The sequence below is a fragment of the Hypanus sabinus genome, chromosome 14 (genome assembly GCF_030144855.1).
Source record: "Hypanus sabinus isolate sHypSab1 chromosome 14, sHypSab1.hap1, whole genome shotgun sequence".
In the NCBI taxonomy this organism is placed as follows: domain Eukaryota; kingdom Metazoa; phylum Chordata; class Chondrichthyes; order Myliobatiformes; family Dasyatidae; genus Hypanus; species Hypanus sabinus.
Window position 1 is genome coordinate 73,798,506 of NC_082719.1, and position 18,663 is coordinate 73,817,168.

The following is an 18,663-nucleotide window of genomic DNA, read 5'->3' on the forward strand; positions in this document are numbered from 1 at the left end:
GACTAATGCTCATTCATTCTGAGCTTATAGGTCAGCAGATCTCATTCATAAATAACATCAAATGCCATCCATTTAACACATCTCAAAATGAAACAAAATATGACATAATCTCTGGTATCTATCACAACCATATAGGTAAGTATCTCTCCTCTCTTTCTTGTACTGCCTCTGTTTCTATGGAAACAGGCTTTCATTTTGCAGATCAGTGCGTCACGGGGCCAAACCTCCCTGTCTGTTAATTTTAAAGAGAAATCATAAGTGCCCACAGTACTGTCAGAATGTACAAATGGACTTCTTGTCCGTATTTTACCTGTATGTACTGAGTTCAATCTCAATGCACAAACAATAATAAAAAACAAGAAATAAGCATGAACTTTACTTCTGTTTGTTAAGCTCTTGTAAATTACCGGCAGCCAAGGAGAAACTTAAAGATGCGGGTTAAGTAGCTGCAGGGAAGTGGCAAACTCAGCTTCATCTAGGATGAAGTGATTCATTTATCAATGCCCATCCACTATTATAAATATCTACTGCCTCTGTTGATAGCTGTTGTCATGGATTTTGTACCAGCATGGAATAAAGTAACATTTACTCTCTTCCTGGGGTTTCTGGAAGATTGGAGGGAAAATGTAAAAGGAAAAGGTATATTGTTTATGCTGACTTTCCTGTGCTACCTATAGATTTCAGCTTGTTATTTAAACATAGGCATTCTTTTTGCACAGGTGATGCAATGATGTTGCCTTTCTTGTTGCCATGGATATAAAAGACTTCAAACTATTTCACGTATTCAGAATCAACAATGTTGATTATTTAAATCAGGTTTGAAGAAGATTTAACAATCGGTAAACCCATTGCAAAGACTGTGTAAAAAGAGTGATTAACCAACGAACAAATCCAATCTCATATAGAAGATTAATATGGGAAATATTATGAAATCATTCAGTTGTACAGCAAAGAAAGAGGCCACTTGGGCCGCCATGTTAATGCTAAGCACACTGCCTACTATAAAAATCCCATTTCCCTCTTAATTAATTCCATATCCCTCTATGCCTTGCTCATATACCTATCCAGATATATCTTAAATATTGTTAGCGTTCCTACCTCCATCCCCTTAACTGACACCTCATTTCAGATATCTGAAAAAAATATCCCTTCAGATCACCTGTAATATTTGCCCTCTCACTTTAAACCTATGCCTCTAGTTTTAGACACTATTACCATGGAAAACAGACTCTGGCTATCTACTCTATGCTTCTCCTCATTATATATACCTATACCATGTCACATCTTAGCCTTCTTTCCTTCATTACCATAGCCAATGAAGGCAAGCATGTGTACACCTTTTCAATATCTTGTTTACAAGGAATGTTGTACTTGTACCACAAGATATCTCGATTCAACAACAATTCTTAGGGCCCTTCTATTTATTGAGCATGTCCTGTAACAATGTCACTTCCCATAATGAATTACTTCACACTTGCCTGAGTTAGATTCCCCTTCCCCACTTCCCCAGTTGACCTATTGTAGATCCTCATCTAACCTGGTTGTTGGTGTTATTTTCATATTTCATAATCATGATTATCAAATCATGATCTACATTCTCATCCAAATTATTAACATATATGGCAAACAAAAGAGCATCTAGTACTGATCCCGCTGGCCAGTGGTCACAGGCCTCCAATCTGAGGAACAGCCTTCCATTCCCACACTCTGCCTCCTACCACCAAGCTGACTTTGTTGACTTCAAATTGGCTAGCTCACACTGGATCCTGTGTGATCTCACCTACAATTGGTATTTTTTCAAAGGCCATGCAAAGGTTCACATAGACAACGTCTGCAACCCTATCTGCATCAATCTTCTTGGTTATTTCCTCAGAACAGAAACCTCAAATCAAATTTGTGAGGCGTGATTTTCCACGCACACAACTTTTCTAACTATCTCTAAACAGTCATTGCCTTTCCAAGTGCAAGTCAACCTAATCTCTCAGCATCCCTTCTACTAGTTTCCCTGCCACTGGTGTAAGGCTCACTTGCCCCTTGTTACCTCCCTTATCTCTACAGCCTTTCTTAAATAAAGGCATGACATTGGCTATCCTCCAGTCTTTTGGTACCTAACCTGTGTTTACCAGAGATACAAGCACTCAACAGTTTTCTTCCTTGCTTCTCAGCACAGATACTCTTGGCCAGGCCTTAGTGATTTTTCAATACCTCCACTATCTCCTCTTTCAAAGATTAAAGATAAGCTTTATTTGTCACATATACAGTGAAATGCATCGTTTGCATCAATGGCCAAGATGATCCAAGGATGAGCAGGGGTAGACTGCAGGGGTCACCATATTTCTGGTAACAACACAGCATGTCCACAACTTACTGACCCTAACTTGTACATCTTGGGATGTGCGAGAAAACTGGAGAACCTGGGAGAAAGCCACACAGTCATGAAGAGAACCTACAAATTCCTTGCAGGTGCCATCAGGAATTGAACCCTGATTGTGATCATATGTGTTGCAAAGTGTTAACCTAACCACTATGCTACCATGTGGCTGAGAATGTTTCATGATGTTTATGAACCCCAACACATTGCTATTCCATCCCCTGAACTCATGGGCTTCCACGCATTCTCCACTGTAAATATTGGGGTAAAGTATTTTAGACTTCACACATTTCCTGTGGCTCTGTGCTGATCTAAAAGGGAATGTACTTTTTTTCCCGGCTACCCAGTTAAGAATCTTCAGAAATTCTTCTTTATCTTATCTGTCAGGGATTTCTCATGGTGCCTTTATGCCTTCCTTATTTCCTTCTTCAAAGGTCTGGCTTGATCCCAGCTGTCTATATGTGAGAGTTTGCAAGTGTTACAAGTTTTAACGCAAGAAAGATCTCATGATTATGCCTGCCTGAATCCTCAATATATGGTTATTGCTTCTAAAGACTTCTCTCTGGAAGCACATACAGATAAATTTATCATTATATCTGAGTAATATGAGGGGTGATTAATAGGTTTGTGGCCTAAGGTAGAAGGAATCAATTTTAGAAAACCTAGCACATTTATTTTTCAACATAGTCCCCTCCTACATTTACACACTTAGTCCAGCGGTCATGGAGCATACGGATCTTGGACCTCCAGAAAGTGTCCACAGCAGGGGTGATTGATAAGTTCGTGCCCTAAGGTAGAAGGAGATGAGTTATACAGCTCTCATTACATGCACATGCAGTTCAACTCTTTGAGTGATTATGCAGAAAGTTTGAAGTTAATAACTCATCAGGGGGGATTGATAAGTTCATGGCCTAAGTTAGAAGGGGATGAGTTATTAACTTTTCTGGTACAAAATGCACTTATTAAAATAATTTAGGAGTTTTGATCAAGAGTGATAAACACTCTATCTTGATTATTATCCTACAAAAAGTAGAGGATACTGCCCAGTCCATCACGGGTAAAGCTCTCTCCATAATTGAGCTCATCTACACAAAACACTGTCACACCATCCATCATCAGAGATTCTCAACACCCAGGACATGCTCTCCTCTCACTGCTGCCATGAGGAAGGTGGTACAGGAACCTCAAGACTTACACTACCAAGTTATTACCCCTCAACCATCAGGCTTTTGAACCAGTGGGGATAAGATCACTCAGCTTCACTCGCCGCAGCTGTGAACTGTTACCACAACCTATGAGCACACTTTCAAGGGCTTTTCATCTAATGTTGTCAATACTTATTGCTTATGTATTATTATTATTTATTTCTTTTTGTATTTGCACAGTTTGCTGTATTTTGCACACAGGTTGAATGCCCAATTTGGTGCAGTCATTCATTGATTCTGTTATGGTTATTATTCAATGGATTTATTCAGTATGCCCAGAAGAAAACTAATCTCAGAGTTGTATATGTATGTACTTTCGACAGCAGCCGGGGTCTGATATATTGTGTATTTCCAAAACAGTAATATTTTAAACTTTATTTTAATCAATATAATTCAATGATCAAAAGTCAGTGCAGAGTGTCAGAAATAGCAAGCGTCTATGAACATGTTGATGTAGGATGGTGAAACTCTTGGTATGTTGGAAAGAATAGCTTAAGTGGCTGTCGGGCCTTTTACAAAATGGGAATTATGCAGTGAAAACACTCAAACATTTTGTGGAGTTCCAGAACAAGTTCTCAGATCTCTTAGTAAATAATGGGGGCTCCTTCTTTACTTCAAGAACTTGAAGTATTCTGATATATTAATGGTTCATTTGGTGGAAGAAAAAACATAGAGTTTCAAGGAGAAGTCACACAAATTCCTGTTAAACTAATGATCAATGAACACTAAGAAAAGTGAAATTTGTATCAAAGATGAGCTTGCTGAAAAAGGTAACCTTAACGTTTCACGTCCACTTTTTTTTAAGGACTAGTAACAATTTTACTTTCTACTCTCCACACTTGGTGCTAGATCTGCTGAATGGTTCTATTACCTTTACTTCAAGTTTTCTGGAGCTATAATTTCAGTCCTGTAGACCCAGTCAGAACTACTGTGAATTTCAGCACCGATAGACTGAGGAAGGTATTTTTCAAGAGAATTGTTAACGAGCAATTTATCCTCAGGAATTCATTCCAAACCCAGCATTGCCAGCATTTTGCTGCTGACCTAATATTCCCAGATAGCCTGCTTACAGACCTCCGGCACTGTTCTGCTTTGCTCACTACAACAACTTCTGAGGGAAAAATTAAAACAGGAAATTATTTAAACCATGAGAAAAAATCCAGTATACTCAAATTTTCCATAAGATTTTTAAGAATGCCCCCAAAAATTCACAGAAGAACAGCAGTAAGAGGATAATTTATACTGTGAAGAAAATATTGAGGATGTTTATTTTTGTAGCTTCCCAAAAGTACCTTGGTCCCTAAGATGATTTTATATGAAATTATATGATGGTATGTAGCCAGAGATACATGAAAAGGGATCTCTCAAATTTTCCAACAGCAATAGTGCTATACAGCCTGGAATCAGGGAATTCAGAATCAAGATATTTTTAGTGCAGAACTGCACCACATAGGGATACTCACTCACTAATATACGGAAGGAAATTTAAGTAGTTCTGTTAAGCAACATCTTTGGCATTGGAGTCCCAGTGATAAGCCTCTTTAAAGTTGAGTGATAAACTTAAATGATTCTAAGTGATCAAAAATTATGAACAGGTTGTGTGCCTTCGAACTACACTTGCTTGTTAGAGGTCCAGATTCAAAAATAAGCTCCTCTTCTCTACTTCTATAGTTTATTTAAATATGTAAATAAAAGGCCAGATAGCAAAACATATTTTTTTGTCACTTGATTTCGAGCATTAGAGCTACAACTACCTTAACTAGAAGTTAAGTTTCATACTAACCAAACTACAGGTTTTAAGCCATACTAACCTGGACCATTTAAATACTGTGTGAGAGAGCAATGCAGTCGCACAATCACCGGTTCTGTGCGAATAACATCCCATGCAATCGCGATCTCCTCCTGTCAAAAAGCCAGGCAAGCAGAAAGAAAGCAATTTATTCAGAAATATAAAAGTAACAAGATCCATCAGAAGTGGATAATGAATGATCACACTAAGTACACACTTCATTCATTTTACAATATATTATAACAAACACACTTTCATATCTCCTTTATGTGCTAAACTTGACAGTACTTCAGCTGTCTTTCCAACAACTCAATCATGCTTGGCTCCTTTGAAATTGTTATCACCACCATCATCACCATCTACTGCGAGGAAGTGGATGCTCCAGTTGGGAAGAAACACAAAAAACATCAAATTGGGATTTTTATGATAAAGCTTGCCCTTTACAATTTCAATAAAAAAGAAATTGGCTCAACTTTCCATTAATTTCCATTCTTATTTTCTATTCACTTCAGAATTTTCATTCAAATAATCTATAGAACAATTTTCACTTCTGTATTGTTAATGTTTAAGTGAAGCACCCATGTTGCACATAGTTGGCAGAGACTTCAACTGAATGTCATATATAGTTAAACAATGGTGTGTAGTTGCAGAGAATAATTTTACAGATTTCATTCTTGGGATAAAGATATATTCTGCATGTAGTATTGATGAATTGATGGAGAAGATTTGTTGCTTCCAGTATTTCACATTTCAATACTGGGATAAATACTGTACACCTTGCTGTCCTTCCTCAATTCATCCTCACAGGAGAATTTTAGTACTTGATTTTATTGAAATGGGCGGCTTCAGTATGTGAATTAACGATTACAAGTAGTATCAGTGAGTTGGAAAAGGCAGTGAATGAACTATGATTCACGTGTTGGTGCTTTCTCTGAGATGGGTGAAAAAGACAACAGAAGTTCTCTGCTCATGATATGATGATATCACTATCAACTCTCATAACTGATAAAAGGTCAGATGGGTGAATTAGAGAAGGAAAATGTCTCATGATTTACCAAATAACTCATCAAGAAGTCACAGAATTGCACAGGACTGCCCAATTCATCTGTGCCAACTGTGATGCTTATCAATTGCATGCACACATTAGGTCAATATCCCTCTAAACTTCTCCTATCAAAGTACCTGTCCAAGTGTCTTTCAATTAATGTAATTATATCTGCCTTTACCACCTTGCCTGGCTTGTCCTTCCATATACCTATCACACTCAGTCAAAAAAACTTGCCCCTCAGACCTCCTTTAAATCTCCACCTTCTCAAATCAAACCTGTGCCACACACAAACAGGAATAATCTGCCTTCCATATTTATGTCCCCCATAATTTAAACTTCTATAAGGTTACCACTCAGCCTCCTATTTAATAGTGAGAATAAATCCAGTCTTTCTGATCTCTCCTGTAACTAAAACTTTCCATTCCAGGCAAGTTCCTGGCAAATCTCTTCTTTAGAATCAGAATCAAAATCAGGCATGTGATGTGAAATTTGTTAACTTAGCAGCATCAGTTCAATGTGATACATAATATAAAAGAGAAAAAATATAAATAAATCAATCAATCAATGACAGTATACATATAATGAATAGATTAAAAAACTTGCAAAAAAACAGAAATACTGAATATTAAAAAAAGTGAGGTAGTGTCCAAGGGTTCAGTTTAGGAATCGGATGGCAGGGGGAACAAACTGTTCCTGAATCACTGAGTGTGTACCTTCAGGCTTCTGTACCTCCTACCTGATGGTAACAGTGAGAAAAGGGCATGGCCTGGGTGCTGGAGTCCTTAATAATGGACACTGCCTTTCTGAGACACCGCTCCCTGAAGATGTATGTTGTAGGCTCGTACCGAAGATGGAACTAACTAGATTTACAAACTTCTGCAGCTTCTTTCGGTCCTGTGCAGTACCCCCACCCTCAAACTAGACAGCCTGTCAGAATGCTCTCCGTGGTACATCTATTGAAGTTTTTGAGTGTATTTGTTGACATACCAAATCTCTTCAAACTCCTAATGAAGTATAACTGCTGTCTTGCCTTCTTTATAACTACATCGATATGTTGGGACCAGGTTAGATCCTCAGAGATCTTGGCACCCAGGAACTTGAAACTGCTCGCTCTCTCCACTTCTGATCCCTCAATGAGGATTGGTATGTGCTCCTTTGTCTTACCCTTCCTGAAGTCCACTATCAGCTCTTTCGTCTTACTGACCTTGAGTGCCAGGTTGTTACTGTGGCACCATTCCACTAGTTGGCATATCTCAATCCTGTACGGCCTCTCATTACCACCTGAGATTCTACCAACAATGGTTGTATCATCAGCAAATTTATAGATGGTATTTCAGCTATGCCTAGTCACACAGTCATTAGTATACAGAGTGTAGAGCAGTGAGTTAAGCACACACCCGTGAGGTGCGCCAGTGCTGATCGTCAGTGAGGAGGATATGTTATCACCAATCCACACAGATTGTGGTCATCTGGTTAGGAAGTCGAGGATTCATTTGCAGAGGGAGGTACAGAGGCCTTGGTTCAGCAACTTCTCAATCAGGATTGTGGGAATGATGGTATTAGATGCTGAGCTATAGTCGATGAACAGCATCCTGACATAGGTGTTTGTGTTGTCCATGTGGCCTAAGGCTGTGTGCAGAGCCATTGAGATTGTGTCTGCCATTGACCTATTGTGGCGATAGGCAAATTGCAATGGGTCCAGGTCCTTGCTGAGGCAGGAGTTCAGTCTAGTCATGACGAACCTTTCAAAGCATTTCATCACTGTAGATGTGAATGGTGCTGGGCAATAGCACTTTTTTTAATGCTATTATATCCTTCCTGCAGTGTGGTGACCAGAGTTGGGCACGGTACCTTATGTGTGGCCTAACCAATATTTTTCATAGCTGCAACATGACATCCCCAAATCTTATACTCGGTGCCCTGTGCTATGAAGGCAAGCAGGTCGAATACCTTCTTCAGAGAGTTATGAACTTGCATCCCAACATCCCTCTGCATATCAGCACTCCTGAGATTATCGTCATACATTGTATATATCCTGCCCAGAATGCCAAAATGCATCTCCTCAAACTTGTTTGGGTTAAATTCACATCTGCCACCAATTTGCCCAACTTTGCAGCTGATCTACAGACAAACATATTTGCTATCTTTCAATTTTGGTGTCATCAGTAAACTTGCTAATCAGTCCATCTACATTCTTAACCAAGTAATATCTTTTTTTTTTGAAAACTTTTTATTGCATTTTTAAGTAATTACAGAGTAAAGTGTGAAAAAAAATGTATATAACCCTTCCCCCCTCCCCTTAACCCCTCCCCCCTAACTGCCCTATAGAAAAAAAAAGAGAAAGAAAGAGAAAAAAAAAAGAAAGAAAGAGTGCCTGGATATTGGAAGATCTCCACGGAGTTTGTAATAACTTTAATATATATATTTATTTCTTTCCCCAAATAACCAATTGTTTCATCTTCAGAGCATCTATATATTTAGTCCTGTCTTTTGTAAATAAGGGCTCCAAATTTTCAGAAACGTTTCATATTTATCTCTTAAATTATAAGTAATTTTTTCTAATGGAATACAACCATAGATTTCTTTCTTCCAAGAGTCTATACTTAAATATGTATCCGATTTCCAAGTAACTGCAATAGCTTTTTTGGCTACTGCCAGTGCAATTTTTATGAATTCTTTCTGATATTTATTTAGTTTGAGTTTCAGTTTTATCCTTTCAATATCACCTAGTAAAAGTAATATTGGATTATGAGGAAATTGTGTTCCTGTAATTTGTTCCAGTAAAAGTCTTAAATTTGTCCAGAAAGGTTGAATTTTAGAGCAAGACCATGTAGAATGTAAAAAAGTACCAGTTTCCTGGTTACATCGGAAACACTGATCCGATAAATTTGGATTTAATTTATTTATTTTTTGTGGTGTAATATATAATTGATGTAGAAAATTATACTGCACTAATCTTAACCGAACATTTATTGTATTTGTCATACTATCAAGACATAGTCTTGACCAATTTGTTTCTTCAATTTTAATATTCAAATCACTTTCCCATTTTTGTCTTGACTTATGGACTCCTTGTTTAATTGCCTGTTTTTGAATCAAATTATACATACAAGATATAAATTTTTTAATCTTTCCTTTTTGAATTAAAATTTCTATTTCATTAGATTTCAGCAATAACATTGTTTGACCTAATTTTTCTCTTAAATAAGCCCTTACTTGAAAGTAACAAAATAAAGTGTTATTTGATACTTTATATTTATTCTTTAATTGATCAAATGACATTAATATACCTCCTTCAAAACAATCTCCTATATATCTAACCCCTTTTTGAAACCAATTGTATAAAAGTTGATTGCCCATTGTGAAAGGAATAAGTCTATTTTGAATTAAAGATCTCTTTGTTAATAAAGATTTTTTTGTCTCATCATCAACATTTATCTTATTCCATAAATCAATCAAATGTTTTAATATAGGAGATTCTAACCAAGTAATATCTAGCAATTATATAAAAAAAACAATGGAACCGGCACCAATCCCTGTGATACATCTCTGGTTATACAATTTCAGATTAAAAAACAACCTTTTACCACTACTGTCTGCCTCCATCAGAAGGTGAATTTAGCATCCTGTTTACCAACATGCCTTGGATCCCATGTGCTTTATCCTTCTGGACCAGCTTACTATGTATGACTTGTTCAAAAGCATTGCTAAAGTCTACATAAACCATGTTTACTGCACTGCCTTCATCAATCTACTTTCAACCTACTGAAGAAGTCAACTTGATACGTGAGGTAGGATTTAGCTTTGTTGACTCCTAATCAGACCCTACCTTTCCAAGTGAATGTAAATCCTGTCCCTTAGAAGTTATAGCTACACATATGCAAAAACCTCTGTTAGAGTCCCAGTAATCGCCTGCCTTGCTTCTCATAGCATCCTGGGATAAATCCTATCAGGCTGTGGGGAACCACCTTAATGTATAGCAGTATCTCTCACACTCGCCTCTTGCTGATATTGACTTGTCCAGTGTATCCCTGCCCTAACTCTGAATCCTTATCAGTGAGGCATTCATCAGATCTGAAACATTAGTCATCACTTTCAGATAAGAAAGCAGCAAAAGAAAAGAGATAATTAGTAATCTATAGTTACAGTTGTATATTTTTGAAATGGGTTAATTTTCTGTCATTTACTGAAACCTTTAGAGTAAAAGGTGTATTTATATACACTTAGTGGCAACTTTATAGGTAAACCGGTTCATTAATACAAATATCCAATTGGCCAACTACGTAGATGGAATTCAAAGCACAACAGCATGCAGAACATAGTCAAGAGGTTCAGTTGTTTATCAGAATGGGGAAAATTGTGATCTAAGTGACTCTGACAAAGGATTGATTGCTGGTGTCATACTGGGTGGTTTGATCTCCTGTGATTTTCACGCACAAAAATCTGTAGAGTTTGCAGAGTGGTGCATTAAACAAAAGATCCAGTGAGCAACAGCTCTGTTAATGAGAGTGGTCAGAGGAGAATGGGCAGACAAGTTCAATCTTACAGGAATGCAACAGCAACTCAAATAACGATGTGTTACAACAGTAGTGTGAAGAGGTGCGTCTTTGAATGCGTTACACATCAGACTTTGAAGTGGATGGACTACAGCAGCAGAAGACCACAATGGACTCCACTTTTGTGGCCACTTTAGTAGGCACACATCTGTACCTAACAAAGTGGCCACTGAATCTATCTTTTTACCTTTAATATTACTTATTGAAGAATCAGTAATTATTTGACATCTATAGCATCATGTGGTCAGCCATGGATTTGGCAGTGCAACAGGTACAGCAATTGTGCTCGTGAATATGCACACATCAGCTAATCATTGTGATGGTATTTAACTCCATTCTTTTTTTAAAATGCCACCCCTCTATTTCATGGGAAAAGATATTACAAATTAAATTCTAAACCACCATCTATCTACTAAATATTATATTTCATCTTCTGGTTGTGGTCATGCATTGGAACGTTTTCAATCCTCTGATTATTTACACACCGGGTGAAACACTGCAGCCTAGAGTGTTTCATTCTCTGTTTTTTTTCTTCTTATTTCTTATTTCTACTTTGTATCAATTCTCAGAAACCAGAAAATCAGCATTCATTTGACCACAGGGATGATCCAGGATAATCCACCACTTTTTGACATTGCATATCAGACTAATGATGCAAAACCATCAATTGATGTTTGAATGAGGGAACCAAGTGCCGGAGCTGCTCAGAGATTGGGATTATTACTTCAAATAAGACCACAAGACCCTAAGCCATAGGAGATTAATTAGGCCACTCAGCTCTGCCATTCCACTATGGCAAAAATATTATCCCTCTCAACACCATTCTCCAGTCCTCTCCCCAAACCTTTGACACCATGACTAAGCAAGAACCTGTCAATCTCCACTTTAAATATACACAAAGACTTGGCCTCCACAGCTGTCCATGGCAATGAATTCCACAGATTCACTATCTTCTGGTTGAAGGAATTCCTTCTCATCTTTGTTGTAAATAGATATCCGTCTAATCTGAGGCTGTGCTCTCTGATCCTAGACAGGCCCACGATAGGAAGCATCCTCTCTACCTCTATTCTATCCAGGCCTTTCAAGATTTGATAGGTTTCAATGAGATCCCCCTCATTCTTCTAAACTCCAGCAAGTACAGGCTTGGAGCCATCAAACTCTCCTCATAGAATAACTATTTCATTACTAAAGTGTCACAGCCATGGATTTGGCAGTGCAGCAGGTACAGCAATTGGGCTCATGAATATGCACACATCAGCTAATCATTGTGATGGTATTTAACTCCATTCTTTTTGTTGTAGCACTTGTCAAGACTTGAGCAAAGCACAACAATGTTTCACTGCCTGCTTGCATTTGGCCTTACCTGAGAAAACTGGACTGTCGAGTCAACTGACTCTGAAGACCAGTGGTAATTGTTTTGTATTTAGTTATTCCTTTCAGCCACAGTGTTGGCTTCATTTTCCATTTGAAGGTTTTAGTTAACGGCCCTGTTTGGCCTACCGTTTATTGTTTTCTTTTCCATCTAACTTCATTCACATTAAAGTCTGTGAACTATTGACCCGCTTCAGTGTCTCTCACTCTGTACTTGGGCCATACCCAAACATGGTAACAGCAAGTCTTGACCCAACAAAGAAGGACCCAGCAGAGAGAGACTGCAGCTTACGCTGGCCCTGAGATTCATTAGTCAGGTAGGGGACAAGCTACAGGCAATGGAATCTGTTCTGAGTGAAGTTACGGAGGCAATGAGGCAGATAATCTCATGCCGACAAGCCCAGTCTCATCTGGAGGAACAGGTATCATCCCTAGCCACAATAGTTGAACAGCTCACCATAGACAACTGGACTCAGGTGTCTGCAGTTTCTGCTCTCATAGCCACTGTCCACAAGCTCACTGTGGACAGCCAGCATCAGCTGACAGGCATTAACATTCACACCAATGCAATTCAGCAGCCTCTGGCCACCTCAGTTCCACTCCCTGCATCTTGCAGATTCTCCTTTTCTGCTGCCCAGACAATCTCTGCTACTAATGCTCCTGACTCCTGCCTTTGGACCCCCACAGATTCCCATGTCAATACAGGAACTAAGTATTCCTCCACCAGGCAGATATTCTGGTCATCCCGATGGTTGCAGGAATTTTTTTACCCAATGCCAGCTGACATTCCAAGCCCGGCCTGGTCATTTTGGTGATGATGCAAGAAAACTGGTGTACATGGTCAGTCTCCTTGATGGACCTCCACTCAGCCTGTTCAACACTTAACGGGAGCAAGGATACTCCACAGTCCAGTCGTCCTCCACAGATCTGTCTCCCTTTGAATCCCAGTCACCGCTCTGCCCTGATCAGGAGATTGATGTAGGAGTTCCTGCTGCTGAACAGCTGATCCAGTGCCATAAGCGCACCTGGAGATGAGCTAGGACTTCTCTGCTGCCTGGCCAGAAACAACAAGCCTAGCAGGCTGATTTGGCCCTGTTTTGGTCTAGCATTTATTGTTTTCTCTTCCTTCTGACTCTGTTTGCACTAAAGTCTGTGAACTATCGACCTGCTTCAGTGTCCCCTGCTCTGCACTTGAGCCATGTCCGAACATGTGACATAATGCCTCCATAAGTTCTTTGGCAACCCTGGGGTGTATCCCATCTGGTCCAGGTAACTTATCTACCTTCAGATCTTTCAGCTTCCCAAGCATCTTCTCCTTGCTAATAGGAAGTACGCTCATTTCTGCCTCCTGGCATTCAAATTTCTGGCAGAACCCTAATGCCTTCTACAGAGAAGACAGATGCAAAATACCTAGTAAGTTTGTCTGCCATTACTCACTCTCCTGTGCCATTTTCCAGCAGTCCAATATCCACTCTCACCTCTATTTTTTGCTTTATGTATCTGGGAAAAAAAAACTTTTGTAATCCTCTGTAGTCTTATTAGCAAGCTCTTTCACTCTTTTCTCTCCTTGTGGTTTTTTTTAATTGTCTTCTGCTAGTTTGTAAAGCTCCCCAACCCACTAATTTTGTTATATTATATGCCCTCTCTTTTGCTTTTATGTTGTTTTTGAATTCCTTTGTCAGCCACAGTTGCTTCAACCTCCTTGTAGAATATTTTTTCATCTTTGGGCTATATCTATCCTACACCTTTGGACTTGCCCCCAGAAACTCCATCCATTGCTGTTCTGCCATCATCCCTGCTAGTGACCTCTTCCAATCAACTTTGACCAGCTCCTTTCTCATGCCTCATTTAAATATCTCACCAGTATACTCAATTTTATTTCATGAATTCAGTAATAGAATTAAATGAACAATAGATAAAACACCGTCAGTATAAGACTTGGTGCCACAATCAATTCATTTGCACATGAAGTCCATAGTTCACAAATCATGTCACAATAAATAAACAGCAAATTTGTTTACTCACATCAAGAAAGCTGACATCAATGTGCAAGTCAATGTCCACGTCATCAATTGCACCATACTCCCTGAAATGGCAAAACAAAAAGGTTGAAGTGAAACTTCAAAGGAATCAAAAGTAGATAAAAATTTAGTCTTATAAAATATGTCCATGATCTTAAGACTATAAGAACATTAAACATTGGAACAGAATTAGGCCATTGGGACCATCAGGTCTGCTCTTCCATTCCATCATGGCTGATTCATTATCCCTCGCAACCCCATTCTCCTGTCTTCTCCCTGTAACCTTTGACATCATGATTAATTGAGAAGCTATCTACCTCCACTTTAAACATATTTAATGACTTGGACTCCACAGACATCTGTGGCAATGAATTCCACAATTCAGCACCCTCTGGCTACAGAAATTGCTCCTCATCTCTGTTCCAAATAGATGTCCTTCTATTCTGAGGCTGTGCCCTCATGGCCTAGACTCACCCGCTATGGGAAACAGCCACTTCACATCCACTCTATTTAGGCCTTTCAATATCCAACAAGTTTCAAAAAGATACCCCTCATTCTTCTCAACTCCAGCAACTATCATATCTTCTCAAACTATCATAACATTGACCTTTTAACATGCCTTTTCTATCTCCCATTGTGAAGTATATCTCTCATACTGGCTACTGCTTGGAGGCCTGTATAGAATTCCCACCAGGGTCTCTTTACTTTTGCAGTTTCTTATCTCTACCCACAAGGAGTCTGCATCTTCCAATTCTATGTCACCTCTTTCTAAGGATTTTATTTTATTTTTTAAGGACAGAGCCAAGCTGCCCAACTTGCCCACCTGCCTATCCCTTTTAATCAACGAACACCTTTGGATGTTAAATTGCCAACAATGATCTTCTTTCAGCCACAACTCAGCGCAGGCCAGGGTGGCATATCATTTAGAGCATTGCTGTTACAGCTCGGGGCACTCTGGGTTTCTGTATGTAATTCTGACATTGTTCTGTGAGGAGCATCTGTATCTCCCCCCGTGGAGTACAGAGATTTCTCCGGGTGCTCTCTTTTCCTTCTACAGTCCAAAGACATACTGGGTAGGTTAAATGGTGATTGTAAATGGTCCTGTGGTAGTGTTAGGGTTAATCAGAGTTGTGGGGTTGCTGGCAGCCAAGTATCTCAAAGGGCCAGAAGGGCCTACTCATCACTGTATTGTTTAAAAAGTTAATTAAATAAACAGCATTACACCCGCCAATCATGAACAGTGCCACAAGATCATCTGTCTCATTGCATATACAGTGTGTATTCAAATATAACACCTTCAGTGCTGTATTAATTACCCTTTTCAATTTTGTCCCCATGTTACACTTCAACTCATTCCACTGACTGCAATTTTCCCCTATCATCTGCCTGTTGTTCCTCACAGTCTCACTACACACTGCATGTATTTGTATACCAACTGTCCAATCCTCAGCCTAATCATTCTGGTTCCCATCCCCCTGTCGAATTATTTTAAACCTTCCCAACAGCTCTAGCAAATCTGTCCATAATGATATTGATCCCCCTTGTGTTCAGGTGTAACCTGTCCTTTTTGTACAGGTTACACAGTGCCTCCCATAGAACCCAATGATTGGGAAATCTGAAACCTTGTCCCATGCACCAGTTCCTCGGCCACTTATTCATCCATATTATCATTCTATCCCCGCCCTGACTAATACGTGGGACTGGGAGTAATCCAGAAAATACAACCCTGGAATTCCTGCTCCTCAGCCTCTTCCCTAGCTCTCTAACTGCACAAGACCTCTTCCCCTTTTCTACGCATGTCCTTGGTGCCAACGTGCTCATAGTCTCTGGTTGCTCACTCTCCTTACTGAGAACATTCTGCAGACTTGATCCTAGCACCTGGGAGGGAGTACACCATGCCGGAATCCCTTTCACGGCCACAGAATCTCTTGCACTTCCTCCTGTCACTATTGCTCTGCCCGACTTTCCCCTCCTGCTGAACCTCAGAGCTGGCCACAGTGCCAGTGGCGAGGCTGCTGTTGCTGTGCCCGTATAGATCATTTCACGCAGCAAGGGTGTACTTGTTGCTGAGGGAGTGCCCACAGGGAAACTGTTCACCAACTGCTTACTTCCCCTGGTGGTCAACTATTACAATCTGAACCCTGTACTCTGGCATTGGATTTTTGATTGGAGGTGTAATGCACTCTTTCCCTCTGCTGACCTGCAGGTCATCCTTGAGCAAGGTGCTGCACCTCCTTAACTCACTCCGATCAGGTCAGGTGAAGCCATGGGAGCAGGTGGTGGATGATCATATGAGTAGTTGGTGCATATCACAAGACCTAGTTATGCGACCTCTGACACCGGGCAGACAACTGAGGAGTTTTGATAATGGCTAGAGTCACCAGTCTTGTAAGACACTGCCAGAAGAAGGCAAAGACAAATGACCTCTGTAGAATTTGCCAAGAACAATCATGGTCATAGACCATGATCGCCTACGTCATACGACACAGCAGATAATGAAGATGGTGATGATACCTCTGTGACTCATTGGATTGTAGAGCTGTGGCAATGTGCCTAGGTTTGTGATCGGTCTTCCTGCTTTTGCTCGAGACATAGAGTGTAACCCACGTGGATGTAGGGAAAACAGCAGCATCCTAATGCCAGAAAGGCATGGAAGGGGCCCCTGTTTTCTGAATTGAGCTGGTAATCTCAGCAGACTGTAATGACCTTTCGGCTAAGCAGTCTGCTCTCCCTTATAGTAGTCTTGACCCCCTCCCACAATCAACAATGTAGTTTCTCCTTAATTATATTTCAAAGCAGCCTAGTAGGTTCCTCAGATAGGGATAGTGAGCGATACTGAATGCCAACCTTGGCAGCCATATCCACATCTTGGGAGTGGCAGAGCTCGAGGGCCTCATTACACAGTCATTTTTTGACTGGTAAGTTTAACAAGTATTGGATCTGAGTGATCTCATCTGAGGAGTAGTAGAAACATCTCCCCATGTTTTCCCAACAGTCTTCCTAAACAAACATGCCTCCAAAACAGATCAATCATTCTTCACCTAGCTGCACCTGGCACCCAACTGTCTACAAAACTGTCCGTCCCTCAGAATAATTAATTATGTCGCTGGGATGGAAAATAAGGAGCTGTACATAGAAGAATTTTAAGTAAGATATTTTAATATATATCCCAAAGTATCCTACAAGAGCAAATTTTTATCTTCCGATCAGGAATGTATTTGTTAGTAGATGAATTATGGTGCATAATATACTACACTTTCTCTTGCTGCCTTTGGTTTGTGCATGCCTTAGAAGGAAAAGTGAAATAGCATTTCATAATGTTAGTTTTATGCACAGATTATTGTAAAACAGTGCCGTTGGCAGTTTAATACAAATACTAAATAAGGCAGATAGCTCTCACAGCAGCCTCTCCATTTCCAAGTCATCTTCCAAAGCCTGGTGCATGGTCACTCAGCCCACAGTTCACACCAACAAAGGCTCTCTCGATAACTTCTTTTTTGTCCAAAGCCTTTTTCACCATGTCAAGTATCTCACCCTCGTTTGTATTGTAACCTGCACAAGTTTTGATGCACATGCACACCAAGTTTTCTATGTGCCTGCTTCAGCCACACAGCTATAAACATAGATCACGTTCACACACAATACCCCTCATATGCAGTATTTCCAACACGGCAACACCTCATTACATCTTTCACATGTCTAACCATTATAAGCAAATACGAATATAATATAAGAACATAGGAGCAGGAGTAGGCCATCTGGCCCTATCCCATTCATGTCTCTCTGAAGTCTGTTACTATCCTGCTCACTATCAATTATACTTCCAAGGATTGTATTGTCCATATGCTTAGAAAATTTATTCATTACATCCGTGTCCTGGATAGTTACCTGTGATGTTAAATTTAATAGGCATAGTATCAACTTCTTTTTGATCCAAGTCCATAATTTTTTCTGTCAAAAGCACATGTTCACCTAATAACCTCCTCTTATCCATTACCAACTACATATTCATGTTACCATATTTACTTAATACCAACAATTCTATTTTCCAAATACGTATGTCACATGATGTGGGTAAACTAGTCTAAGCATAGGAAAAATAAATAGTATTAAAAAAATAACAACAGCCACTGTGGACATTGTCCATTGTAGTGTCTGGCACCGCAGTTATGCCAGATGGGATAGACACAGAACTGGTCTAGCAACATCCACCATCACTGCACATCCTCTCGTCTGGTCTTATAATGGAAAGAACATTATTGCTGAAACAGCTGGTGCATAGGAACTGTACCATTAATAGGT

The 18,663-nt window shown here is 39.6% G+C and overlaps 1 protein-coding gene across 2 annotated transcripts in view; it reads right to left on the reverse strand.

Annotated features, from left to right (window-relative positions):
* parp8 (poly (ADP-ribose) polymerase family, member 8) overlaps positions 1 to 18,663 on the reverse strand; it is a 369,781-nt gene that overhangs the window by 111,279 nt on the left and 239,839 nt on the right. For both annotated transcript variants that reach the window (XM_059989438.1, XM_059989439.1), the window contains exons 8-9: positions 14,366 to 14,426; positions 5,388 to 5,478 (exon numbers count right to left, since the gene is read on the reverse strand). In XM_059989438.1, coding sequence (XP_059845421.1) covers positions 5,388 to 5,478; positions 14,366 to 14,426 — 152 coding nt within the window. The remainder of the gene's footprint in view (positions 1 to 5,387; positions 5,479 to 14,365; positions 14,427 to 18,663) is intronic.